General features: G+C 35.6%; 1 protein-coding gene across 1 annotated transcript; it reads left to right on the forward strand.

Annotated features, from left to right (window-relative positions):
* Window positions 1-474: 474 nt before the first annotated feature.
* LOC133329414 (carcinine transporter-like) lies at window positions 475-3,236 on the forward strand. Its single transcript, XM_061537886.1, has 4 exons — window positions 475-662; window positions 722-1,164; window positions 2,172-2,364; window positions 2,429-3,236. Exons 1-4 carry the CDS (start codon window positions 475-477, stop codon window positions 3,234-3,236), a joined length of 1,632 nt encoding a protein of 543 aa, XP_061393870.1.
* Window positions 3,237-12,503: the final 9,267 nt, after the last annotated feature.

Genomic DNA, 12,503 nt, shown 5'->3' on the forward strand with positions numbered 1-12,503 from the left:
TTTATTGTGTTATCTGGCGTTCGACGGTCTGTTCGATCGATCGATCGGTCGGTCGGTCATTAACAAGTGAATCAAGTTTTAAGTGGTGCTAAACTTCTGAATCGATGTGCTAATTACTCAGACTATCAAACGAAGTTTCAGTGAACGGTTTTGGAGGCTGGGCAACGCACATCGATCCACAGTATCACTGACAGCGGCGGTCAGTAGCAGTCACAGTATCTGTGAACGAATCGGATTAGCAAACGAACGAACGATCCATAACAATTGGAGACTTTTAATTAATTCCATCAATTGGTGTCTGCGAACGAAGCTGAATGGAAAATGGGCGATCGTCAACGGAAAATAGCCACCTATCAGAATCCGAATTTTATGGGTGACGATAATGACATTGAGGAGTGGGGTACCGTTGATGGCTATACAGATATTGAATTGTATCCCACATGTAATGGTAAGGGGGCTGAGGAGACACAGACAATGGATTTTAATGATATGCTGCCACTGATTGGAGAGTTCGGACGTTATCAGAAATTTTTGTTTATTCTGATATTACCATTTGCCTACTATTTGGCATTTGTGTATTTTACACAAATCTTTTTGACCCTGATACCAGAAGATTATTGGTGTACAGTACCGGAGCTAGGGAATTTGAGTCAGGAGGAGAGGTGAGTTCCATCAAAATGTATTTCAAGTAAAACAGATTCCGAATAATCCCCACTTGCAGCCTCAAACTCTCCATACCTTTGGTGGAGGGTAAATACAGCAAATGTTTACGTTATGATGTTAACTTCACCGAGCAGCTGGAGCTGGGTGTCAGGGAGGCCAACAACTCATGGCCCACAACTTCGTGCACACATGGCTGGACTTATGATTTCAAGGAAATACCCTACACGACCATTGCCACCGAACAAAATTGGGTCTGTGACCACGCGGTCTTGGCCACCTATGCCCAATCGTTATTTTTTGTGGGCGCCATTTGTGGTGGCCTTCTATTTGGCTGGGTAGCTGACAAATTCGGTCGTGTCCCCTCAATGATTGCGTGCAATTTGGTGGGCTGCGCCGCCGGTGTAACCACAGCATTTGTCAACAATTTTTGGTTATTTGCCCTGATGCGATTTTTGGTTGGATTTGCATTCGATAATTGTTTTGTCATGATGTTTATTCTGGGTAAGTGCGTTAAAATTCGTGTTGCTCATTAGCGTGGTAATTGGAAAGGTACATTTTTGCGGTGGTGGGGGTAATTTAATGCGTGATTAGCGAGTTCAGCTTAACAGTGGCTAAGGAAGAATTTTTCTATAGAAAAAATACACGCTTTGTTTGAATCTTTTTTTAAAAATTCTTAAAAAAAATCCACGACTTAGGAGGACCCCGAAAAAATATTCTTTAAAAAAGCCACGCCTTAAACAGACCCTGAAAAAATATTCTTTAAAAGAGCCACGCCTTAAACAGACCCTGAAAAAATATTCTTTAAAAAATCCACGCCTTAGTTAGGCCCTGAAAAAAATCCACTCCTTCGATAGACCCTGAAAAAAATCTACACCTTAGGTAGACCCTGAAAAATATCCACGACTTAGATAGACCCTGAAAAAAATCCACGCCTTAGATAGACCCTGAAAAAAATCCACGCCTTAGATAGACCCTGAAAAAAATCCACGCCTTCGATAGACTCTGAAAAAAATCTACACCTTAGGTAGACCCTGAAAAATATCCACGACTTAGATAGACCCTGAAAAAAAAATCTGCGCCTTAGATAGACCCTGAAAAAAATCCGCGCCTTAGATAGACCCTGAAAAAAATCTACGCCTTAGGTAGACCCTGAAAAATATCCACGACATAGATAGACCCTGAAAAATATCCACGCCATAGATACCCCCGAAAAAAATGCACGCCTTGGATAGACCCTGAAAAATATCCACGCCTTACACAAAAATATTATTAATAGAATCCACGCCTTAGATAGGCCCACAAAAAATATCCTTAAAAGAATCTACGCCTTAGATAGGCCCTCAAGTAATATTCTTTAAAAAATCCACGCCTTATATAGGCTCTCAAAAATATTCTTTAAAAAATCCACCCTCAAAAAATATTCTTTAAAAAATCCACGCCTTAGATAGCCCCTCAAAAAATATTCTTTAAAAAATCCCAATTCTTAAAAAAAATATTTTCTCTTTTAGCCCTTGAATATGTGGGTCCAAAATATCGCACCTTTGTGGCAAACATGCCCATTGCCATCTATTTTACCTCAGCCACTTGTCTGCTGCCCTGGATTGCCTATTACATTGCCAATTGGAAATATTTGGCCATAGCCACCTCGGCTCCCCTAATTTTGGTAATATTTACACCATGGTTGGTACCGGAATCGGCAAGGTAAGACCAAAACTCTAAATATAAAAAACAAAATCAAAATTCTTCCCTTCTCCCTCTTCCCCAGATGGTTAGTTTCCCAGGGGAAAATCGAAAAATCTATCGAAATTATGAAAACCCTGGCACGACGCAATCGCTCCCAAGTCAGCGATGAAACTTTCGAAATATTTCGATTGAGCTGCAAAAGAATACAAGAGGAGGAGCAGCAAAATCTCTCCTACTCCATAATGGATATGTTCAAGACTCCTCGAATGAGAAGGACCACAATTATTTTGGTAATCGTTTGGATGTGTATAACTCTCGTGTTTGATGGCCATGTGCGCAGTGTGGGTTCCCTGCCGTTAGATATTTTCCTGACCTTCACCCTGGCCTGTTTAACGGAATTTCCTGCGGGAGTCATCCTCTTATGGACCATGGATAGTTTGGGTCGTCGTTGGAATGCCTGTGGCAGTATGGTTCTGAGTGGTGTATTTAGCCTTCTGGCGGCAGTTGCCCCTTCGGGTGTGTACACCGTGGCATTTGCAATTGCGGGACGATTTTTTGTTAATATTTCCTATAATGTCGGATCGCAATATGCCGCTGAAGTTCTACCCACCGTGGTAAGGGCCCAGGGAGTGGCTTTTATCCATATTATGGGTTATGTTTCGGCCATATTGGCTCCCTTCGTTGTGTACTTAAGTAATATTGCCACAGTGTTGCCTCTGATAATTCTGGGATGCCTGGGAATTATGGGAGGACTGCTTTGTTTGCTGCTACCCGAAACTGTGGATCGTGTTTTACCCCAAACTCTCCAGGATGGCGAAGAATTTGGTCGAAATCAACGTATGTGGGAAATACCATGTCTACAGAAAAAACCTAAAGGGGATTGTGAGTAGTTACGCTGTTCGGACTATATTAGTCGGAATAGGTACAACGTAATAGTTGAGGAGAGAATGCTAGTCTATTAGTTGAACACTAATTACTTGTACTATTTATTTTAGTTCGATATATCAGTATTGTATTATAATCTACATTTTTTTTTAATTTACATCAATGTTTAACAGTCATGTGTTACTTATCCTAAAATAGCTGCAAAGATAAATATTAAATGAAAACTTAGATAAATAAATGATGCCGATCATAGATATGTATCGTGCTGCGGTTTTAATAATACAAATATTTACTATTACACACTAGGCTACACAAATTTTTAGGCGTGGATTTTTTAAAGACTAATTTTTCAGGGTCTATCCAAGGCGTGGATTTTTAAAGACTAGTTTTTCAGGGCCTTTATAAGGCGTGGGTCTTTAAAAGACTAATTTTCAGGGTCTATCCAAGGCGTGGATTTTTAAAGACTAATTTTTCAGGGTCTATCCAAGGCGTGGATTTTTAAAGACTAGTTTTTCAGGGCCTTTATAAGGCGTGGGTCCTTAAAAGACTAATTTTCAGGGTCTATCCAAGGCGTGGATTTTTAAAGACTAGTTTTTCAGGGCCTTTATAAGGCGTGGGTCTTTAAAAGACTAGTTTTTCAGGGCCTTTATAAGGCGTGGATTTTTAAAGACTAGTTTTTCAGGGCCTTTATAAGGCGTGGGTCTTTAAAAGACTAGTTTTTCAGGGCCTTTATAAGGCGTGGATTTTTAAAGACTAGTTTTTCAGGGCCTTTATAAGGCGTGGGTCTTTACAAGACTAGTTTTTGAGGGCCTTTATAGGGCGTGGGTCTTTAAAAGACTAGTTTTTCAGGGCCTTTATAACGCGTGGGTCTTTAAAAGACTAGTTTTCAGGGCCTTTATAAGGCGTGGGGTTTTAAAAGACTAGTTTTTCAAGGTCTATCCAAAGCGTGGATTTTTTAAAGACTACTTTTTCAGGGTCAATCCATGGCGTGGATTTTTTAAAGACTAGTTTTCAGGGCCTCTATCCAAGGCGTGGATTTTTTAAAGACTAGTTTTTAAGGGTCTATCCAAGGCGTGGATTTTTTAAAGACTAGTTTTTCAGGGTCTATCCAAGGCGTGGATTTTTTAAAGACTAGTTTTTCAGGGTTTATCCAAGGCGTGGATTTTTTAAAGACTAGTTTTTCAGGGTCTATCCAAGGCGTGGATTTTTTAAAGACTAGTTTTTCAGGGTCTATCCAAGGCGTGGATTTTTTAAAGACTAGTTTTTCAGGGTCTATCCAAGGCGTGGATTTTTTAAAGACTATTTTTTCAGCGTCTATCCAAGGCGTGGATTTTTTAAAGACTATTTTTTCAGCGTCTATCCAAGGCGTGGATTTTTTAAAGACTAGTTTTTCAAGGTCTATCCAAGGCGTGGATTTTTTAAAGACTAGTTTTTCAGGGTCTATCCAAGGCGTGGATTTTTTAAAGAATAGTTTTTCAGGGTCTATCCAAGGCGTGGATTTTTTAAAGAATAGTTTTTCAGGGTCTATCCAAGGCGTGGATTTTTTAAAGACTAGTTTTTCAGGGTCTATCCAAGGCGTGGATTTTTTAAAGACTAGTTTTTCAGGGTCTATCCAAGGCGTGGATTTTTTAAAGACTAGTTTTTCAGGGTCTATCCAAGGCGTGGTTTTATTTTTTCATTTTTTTTTCAATGTTATTATCAATATATTTTTTGCATTATATAAAAAAAACCTCAGTGCCATTAACCCCGGAATTAAAAATTTATTTTCGAAAATAATTGAGTGATCCAGTTAACAATTGCTCCCACATTAACTTGTTTCATTAATTACGTACAAATTTGATTCTCATTAGAATAAATCACAAAATTTATTAATATTTTGCAAATTCCAAAAAAACCGGTTACATAATAAAGTTCGAAATGACACGAGTAATTATACCCTTCACCAAACTGTGGTACAGTCAATTTATGATTGTACGTCCGTCAGTATTTTGGTGTTAAATTGTGTACAAAGTACAGGTCGCATTTATGATCCGATTTGGATGAAATTTGGCACAGCTCATTTATTTCGGCCAAGGACAAACCCTATTGAAATTAGGAAAATTCGGTTCAGATTTAGATATAGCTCCCATATATCTGTTCGTCCGATTTTATATAAATGGTGCACCAAAGTCCCTATATATCTTTCGATTTGCACGAAATTTGGCATGACGTACTGAATTGAGCCTAGAGTGATGTCTGCCAAATTTCGTGAAAATCGGCCCAGATACAGATATAGCTCCAATATATATTTTCGTCCGATTTTATGTAAATGGTGCACCAAAGTCCCTATATATCTTTCGATTTGCACGAAATTTGGCATGACGAAATGAATTAGGCTAGAGTGATGTCTGCCAAGTTTCGCATTTAAATCGGTTCGGATTTAGATATAGCTCCTATATATATTTTCGTCCGATTTTATGTAAATGGCGCACCAAAGTCCTTATATATCTTTTGATTTACACAAAATTTGGCATAAAGTACTGAATTGAGCCTAGAGTGAGATCTGCCAAGTTTCGTGAAAATCGGTCCAGATTTAGATATAGCTCCCATATATATTTTCGTCCGATTTAATGTAAATGGTACACCAAAGTCCCTATAAATCTTTCGATTTGCACGAAATTTGTCATGACGTACTGTGTTGCCAAAGATTGGCACACAACTTGGCACAGTGTACTGAATTGAGCCTGGAATGATGTCTGCCAAGTTTCGTGAAAATCGGTTCAGATCTAGATAAAGCTCCCATATATATTTTCATCCGATTTAATGTAAATAATGTACCAAAGTTCTTATGTTGCATAGCGTACTGAATTTAATCCAGAATAATTTGTGTCAAGTTCCGTGAAAATCTACTGAGATTTGAATATAGCTCCCATATATTATAGATTGATTTTAAGTAATTGAGGCACCAAGGAACCAGGCTGATAGGAACAAAATGTACTGAAATTAGTATGACAAATTTCGTTAAAATCGGTTCATATTTGGATATAGCTTCCATATATATTTTCGCCCGATTTTAAGTAAATGGCACATTTAACTCCTCATGTTTGTCAGATTGACATGCAATTTTGCCCAATGTCCAAAATGTAGCATAGAATAACGTAGTTGCGTTTTCTAGAAGTACGGGCATTGCCCAACAGATGTTCTGCTGATATTTGTTTGAAGTCGTTTTACATACTTTTGTCCCATTGCACTATAGGTAATTTGCCGTGTTTTTAGGCAAAAATTAATAACAGAGGTTTTAAACGATGTTTTGACTTTTTAAATGATGTATATGTACAAGAAAGAGAAAACGCAGACTTCTACAGTAAAAACCGGATATAACGAATTACCTATAGTGCATTGTAACAAACGAATGACATGTTTATGGATTGATCTAAGTCCATTCACATTTAGATAATTATCACATATTATAGTTCATACAATTTCATGTTAATAGTCCTGTTTAATATATCCATAGTGGTGAAGGGTATCATATAATCGGTCCCGTCCGGCTTTACTACTTTCATTACTGTTTTTTTTTTTATGAAATCTGAATACCCCCTTATCACCTCCACCCATGCTGAAAAGGGTACATCATCTTAATGTGTTGGTTGCGCACGTTAATAATTATACAATAATTATTTTTTTTTATTATATCTTCTTTTCATATTTTTAATATTATTAATAATGTATTTATTTCTGTTGTCTAGTGTAAAAAATAGTTCATCAAAATTCTTTACTCATTTTTTTCCATTTCCATTGACAATATCAATTAACTAATTTCTAATTGACCAGATCGCTGCTGTTGTTTTTGTTATTTTTGTTGTTGTTGCCACTGCTGATGATATTTGTCAAGAATACATTTCATATCAATTAGTTCAGGGTATTTAAAAATGTGCCTTAAGTGCTTTTTATAAAGATACACTGTGAAAAAATGTTTTTAAAAATTAATATGAAGTGGGAAGTTTAGAAAAAATATTCTTCGAATAAATGGATAGGCCCATGGTATAATTATTACAATGTAGGGCACAGCTACCTACTGATTACAATTTTTCCTCAAGGTGGCTTGTTCCATCAAATCAAAATACATATTTTGTGTATATGTGTGTAATGTTTTGAATCGTGCAAGACAATGGCAATTCCTTGAAGACACTTTGCAGACAACAATGTGAGATCCTTGACGAAATTTCCACACAAGTGTCGCAGTATTCATGCAAGACAACTTGGGCGATAGGGTAAGCGAAGTTGTCGTTGACGACAACTTCGGCGACTAATCTGCCTACTTTTCGTTAACGACAGATTCACTTTCTGTCGTTTACACGTACGTTGATGGCTGTATACCTATTTTCATCAATCTTGTCGACAATCATACCCCATTTAAAATTCAAATAAAAAATTTATTTTTATTTTTTTATACCCTCCACCATAGTAACTCATCGAAATATTCATTTCCGACCCTATAAAGTATATATATTTTTTTGATCAAGGTAAAATTCTAAGACGATCTAGCCATGTCCGTCCGTCTGTTGTAATCACGCTATCTTTTGAAGAAATTGAAGGAATGCATAGGTTTGTCTTTTGTTTGCAGGCAGGTCAAGTTCGAAGATGGGATATATTTGTCCACGTTTAGGTATAGCTCCCATATAACAGTAAACCCCAATTTTCGGTATTTTGGGGTTCGCTGAAATTTCGTACATTGGGTTCTTATTGGGTAGTAAATGTATTCACCAAAAATTATAAGTATAGGTCCACTTTTTCTTGTAGCCCCCATATAACAGTACCTCCTAATTTTCAGTATTTTGGTGGTTTTTATCGTATTTTTCCACCGAATTGGCTGTAATTTAGTATTTTGAGTTCTTAGTAGGTACCAAATCTCACCACAAAAAATTATAAATATAGGTCAATTTTTTCGGATATCCCCCATATAAGGGTACCCCCAAATTTTCGGTATTTTGGGATTCTAGAGCGCGTTTTTCAGCCGAATTTGCTGCAATTTGGTATTTTGTAGTCGTATATGGTAACAAACTTCCCTACCAAAAATTAATAATATTCGCCCTCCTTTTTGGGCTAGTCCCCATATAACCCCCTTTTTATATTAAAATAGTTATCTGATTTGTTCCGCGTTTTGAGTTTGGTTCTAAGACTATGTTGTAATAATTTCATTTGCGGAGGATAGCGAGATAAACAATTAGAACGTAAGGAGTTGTTCCAAAGAAACATGGGGTCTAGAACGAATATTTCGATGGGGCACATTTTCACTGTGTTAGTATATCTATGGTGGAAGGTATCCAAAGTTCGGCCCGGCCGAACTTAACGTTTTTTCACTTTTTATTTATAATTTATTATTATCATCATTTTCCAATGACTTCCAAACAATTGAATTTTCCATTTATTATTTAACAGCTTTGAAATGGAAATTCTAAATCTGTTTCTCCTAAACGTTTACAAATCTTCTAATGATTTATGAAATGGATTTGTAATGGAATTTCAACATCCACCATTTGTTATTTTGTCCCTTCCACGATGGTTACAAATCACCAAACAGGGGAACATCTCTCAAAATGAAAATAATGAACAATTGAATGGTGGATTTTTCAATTATCGCATTTTTTTAGTTTAGAAATTCCGCACAAATGAAAAAAAAAACTATTAAAATAACAAAATGGATGAAGAATGATTGGTTGGCTGGCTGACTGACTGACTATTTGACTGTTGCGGAGAACAAGAATATAAATGAAGTTGTGTAAACAAGATAATATTTGGCAAATGGACCAGAAATTATGGTGATGTTGATGGGTGAAGGAGGGTGGAGGTGATGATGCATTCTCACCCCCCCCCCCCCCAACGAAATATTAGATATATTGTTCCCCCCTACCCTCATTGTCCTCTTAGACAATATTGTCTACAATTACACTATGTTCATCTACAATGCAAATTTTGCATAGAGTGGCTGTTTGACGGAATGACAGCTGGCTGGCTGTCGGACTGGTAACTGGTCATTGTGTAATTTAGGAATATTTGAAATGCCAAAGTCAAAATAAATGCCAACAATTTTTGGCGGAAGTCAATGAAGTTTGCATTTCATAGTGAAAGTGTATTAAATTACAATATCAACAATGGAGATTGAGAGCAGGGATGGAGGAAGGATACCCTATAGCAGGCAATAAAGGATATTTTTTCAGAGTCTATCTAAGGTGCAGATTTTTTTGAATTGTTTATAAAAACAATTTTCCAAGTTCTATCAAAGGCGTGGTCTTTTAAAAGCACTTTTTAAGCTTTTAAGCACTTTTTAAGGAGGTATTTTTTTACATATTTTTTTAAAGTATTTTTTTAAGGTCGTGTAAGTCGTGTGTTATTATGTAGTCTAAGGAGTGGAGTTTTTAAAGAATTTTTTCAACGTTATATAAGTCTTGGATTTTTTTAATATTTTCAAGACGTGGATTTTTAATGAATTCTTTTCTTGATTACTTCAAGAAATACCTAAGTCGTGGATTTAAAATAAAATATTATTTCAAGGTCAATATCATCCCACAAACCTTCCTTAAATGACACCCCGGAAAAATGTTCGATATTTTGTTTTAAAAAGATTTTCTTTACAAATTATAAATTGTTATCGTAGTTTCATTACAACTTGCATAGATTGCTGTGTGGATGATACAAGCTTATGGTAAGTGCAATAGAAACACCTGTGCCACAGGTCTAAAGAGGGATGGCTGGATGGGAATAAATGTGCTAGGAGGTAGATAAAATGGGAATTAGAGGCATTTAATAATATTATGCTCATGGGTCTATCTCTTAGAGTGAATTCAGCTAAGTTTTTCACAATAAAAATCAATTCAGCTAACTTTTGTCATCAAAAAACTTAATTCTGCGAATATTCTCTACCAATATCTTATATAAAAATACAATTGTCTAAAAATGATGTCAATTCAGTTAACTTTTTCATTAGAAAAATTCAATTCAGCTAACTTTTTCACTAGGAAAACTCAATTCAGCTAACTTTTCCAATAGAAAAAGTCAATTCAGCTGGGCTTTTCAAAGGAAAAAGTCAATTCAGCTAACGTTTTCAATAGAAAAAGTAAAAAAGAAATTCAGCTTGGCTTTTCTATAGAAACAGTTAATTCAAATAGACTTTTCAATAGAAAAAGTCAATTCAGCCAATATCTTATATAAAATACAATCGTCTTAAAAAGATGTCAATTCAGCTAACTTTTTCAATAGAAAAAGTCAATTCAACTAGTCTTTTCCATAGAAAAAGACAATGCAGCTAGCTTTCTATAGAAAAAGTAAATTCACCTAACTTGTTCAATAGAAAAAGTCACTTCAGCTAACTTTTTCAATCGAAAAAGCCAATTCAGCTGGACTTTTCAGAATAAAAAATCAATTCGGCTAGACTTTTCAATAGAAAAAGTCAATTCAGCTAACTTTTTTAATAGAAAAAGTCAATTCAGGTCGACTTTTCAATAGAAAAAGTCAATTCAGCTAACTTTTCAAATAGAAAAAGGAAATTCAGCTAGACTTTTCAATAGAAACACTCAATTGAGTTAGACTTTTCAATAAAAAAATCAATTCAGCTAACTTTTCTATAGAAAGAACAAATTTTTTAAGCTCTGTTTAAGGCGAGGATTTTTTAGTAATTCATTTTCAGGACCACCAGAAGGTCCTGAAAATGTCCTTAGGTATATTTTTCACAGGGATCCATACGACGTGAATTTGTTTTAGAATATTTTTTAAGGGCTCATGAAGAGAACATTTGAGGCGTGTATCCAAGGTTTCACATAAGGCGTGGATTTATTAAAAATATTTTTTATAAGGCTTGGATTTTTTAAAAATATTTTTTCTAAGGCGTGGATTTTTTAAAAATATTTTTTAAGGCGTAGATTTTTTAAAAATATTTGTTCTATGACGTGGATTTTTTAAAAATATTTTTTCTAAGGCGTTGTTCTTTCAAGGCGAGGAAAAACCACGCCTTGGTTTTTCAAGGCTTGGAATTTTAAATTTTTTTCTAAGGCGTCAAACTTTAAGAACATTTTCCGAAATTGAAATAGCGCCCCCATAGTGGTACCATTGCCGACCCATTACAAAATCCATTTAAGTTTCCCTATCTACTCAACATCATTGAAAAGCCATTTCCTTCCGGCTTTTGTTTAGTTTTGTGATTGCCAGTGTATATTTGTGGGTATGTATGTGTGTGTGCGAGTCTGTGTACATTCGCCCAACTGTGTGTGTGTGTGTGTTTGTATTTGTTTGACCACTAAAACGCATTTTCATCAAATATCCTTGTCAATATTTAGTGTGAACCAGTAACTGTTGCCAAACTAGGAAGGAAGCCTGAAGTCAAATGTTTTTCTTTCGTCCCCCAAATATCCATTCCACCATCAGGGAGTACCAAATGAAAAGCTAAAGAAGAAGACGAAGAATTCGAGATGATGAAATGAAAATGCCAAATGCTGCGTGTAAAGCAAGTTATTAAACAAGCATTTTTGCCACAGCTATTGCCCCCATAAATGATTGATCGTCAGACATCAATTTTCGCCAATCTCTCACTCGCTCTGTGCGTTCTAAGCTGTACGACATAATGTTGGCGGGTTAAATGGCCGGAAACAAGGACTCGTCGTCACAATTACGTTTGCGGAAATTCTAGTGGAAATTGAGAAAATCAGCTTTGAAGTTTATGTTGTCAGAAAAGTGACATATATTGGACATTGGGTGTTTTCTTGTGGAGGGGGAGACAAGAGGGAATGAAATGCCAAAAAAAAACTAACGAAGGAAATTTGTACACATTTTATAGACCTAGAAAAAATATTCTTAAAAACCCAGGACGTTCTGTTGGTCCTGAAAATTATTCCTTAAAAAATCCTTGCCTTAAACAGAGCTTAAAAAGTTTTTTCTTTCTATAGAAAAGTTAGCTGAATTGACTGTTTCTATTGAAATGTTTAGCTGAATTCACTTTTTCTCTGAGAAAAGTTAGCTGAATTGACTTTTTCTATTGAAAAAGTTAGCTGAATTGACTTTTTCTATTGAAAAAGTAAGCTGAATTGATTTTTTCTATTGGAAAAATTAGCTGAATTGACTTTTTCTATTGAATATGTTAGCTGAATTGATTAGCTCAATTGACTTTTTCTATTGAAAAGGTTAGCTGCATTTACTGTTTTTATTAAGTCTAGCTTAATTTACTTTTTCTATTGGAAATGTTAGCTGAATTGACTTTTTTATTGAAAAAATTCGCTGAATTTACTTTTTCTATTGAAAAA

Source organism: Musca vetustissima, unplaced genomic scaffold (genome assembly GCF_032173495.1).
Source record: "Musca vetustissima isolate MV318-11 ecotype Yass unplaced genomic scaffold, APGP_CSIRO_Mvet_v1 utg13054, whole genome shotgun sequence".
NCBI lineage: Eukaryota > Metazoa > Arthropoda > Insecta > Diptera > Muscidae > Musca > Musca vetustissima.

Coding starts and splice junctions, on each gene's coding strand:
- LOC133329414 (XM_061537886.1), top strand. CDS start 475: ATGGATTTTAATGATATGCTGCCACTGATTGGAGAGTTCGGACGTTAT. Junction 1,165..2,171: donor TGTCATGATGTTTATTCTGG/GTAAGTGCGTTA, acceptor TTTCTCTTTTAG/CCCTTGAATATGTGGGTCCA. Junction 2,365..2,428: donor TTGGTACCGGAATCGGCAAG/GTAAGACCAAAA, acceptor CCTCTTCCCCAG/ATGGTTAGTTTCCCAGGGGA.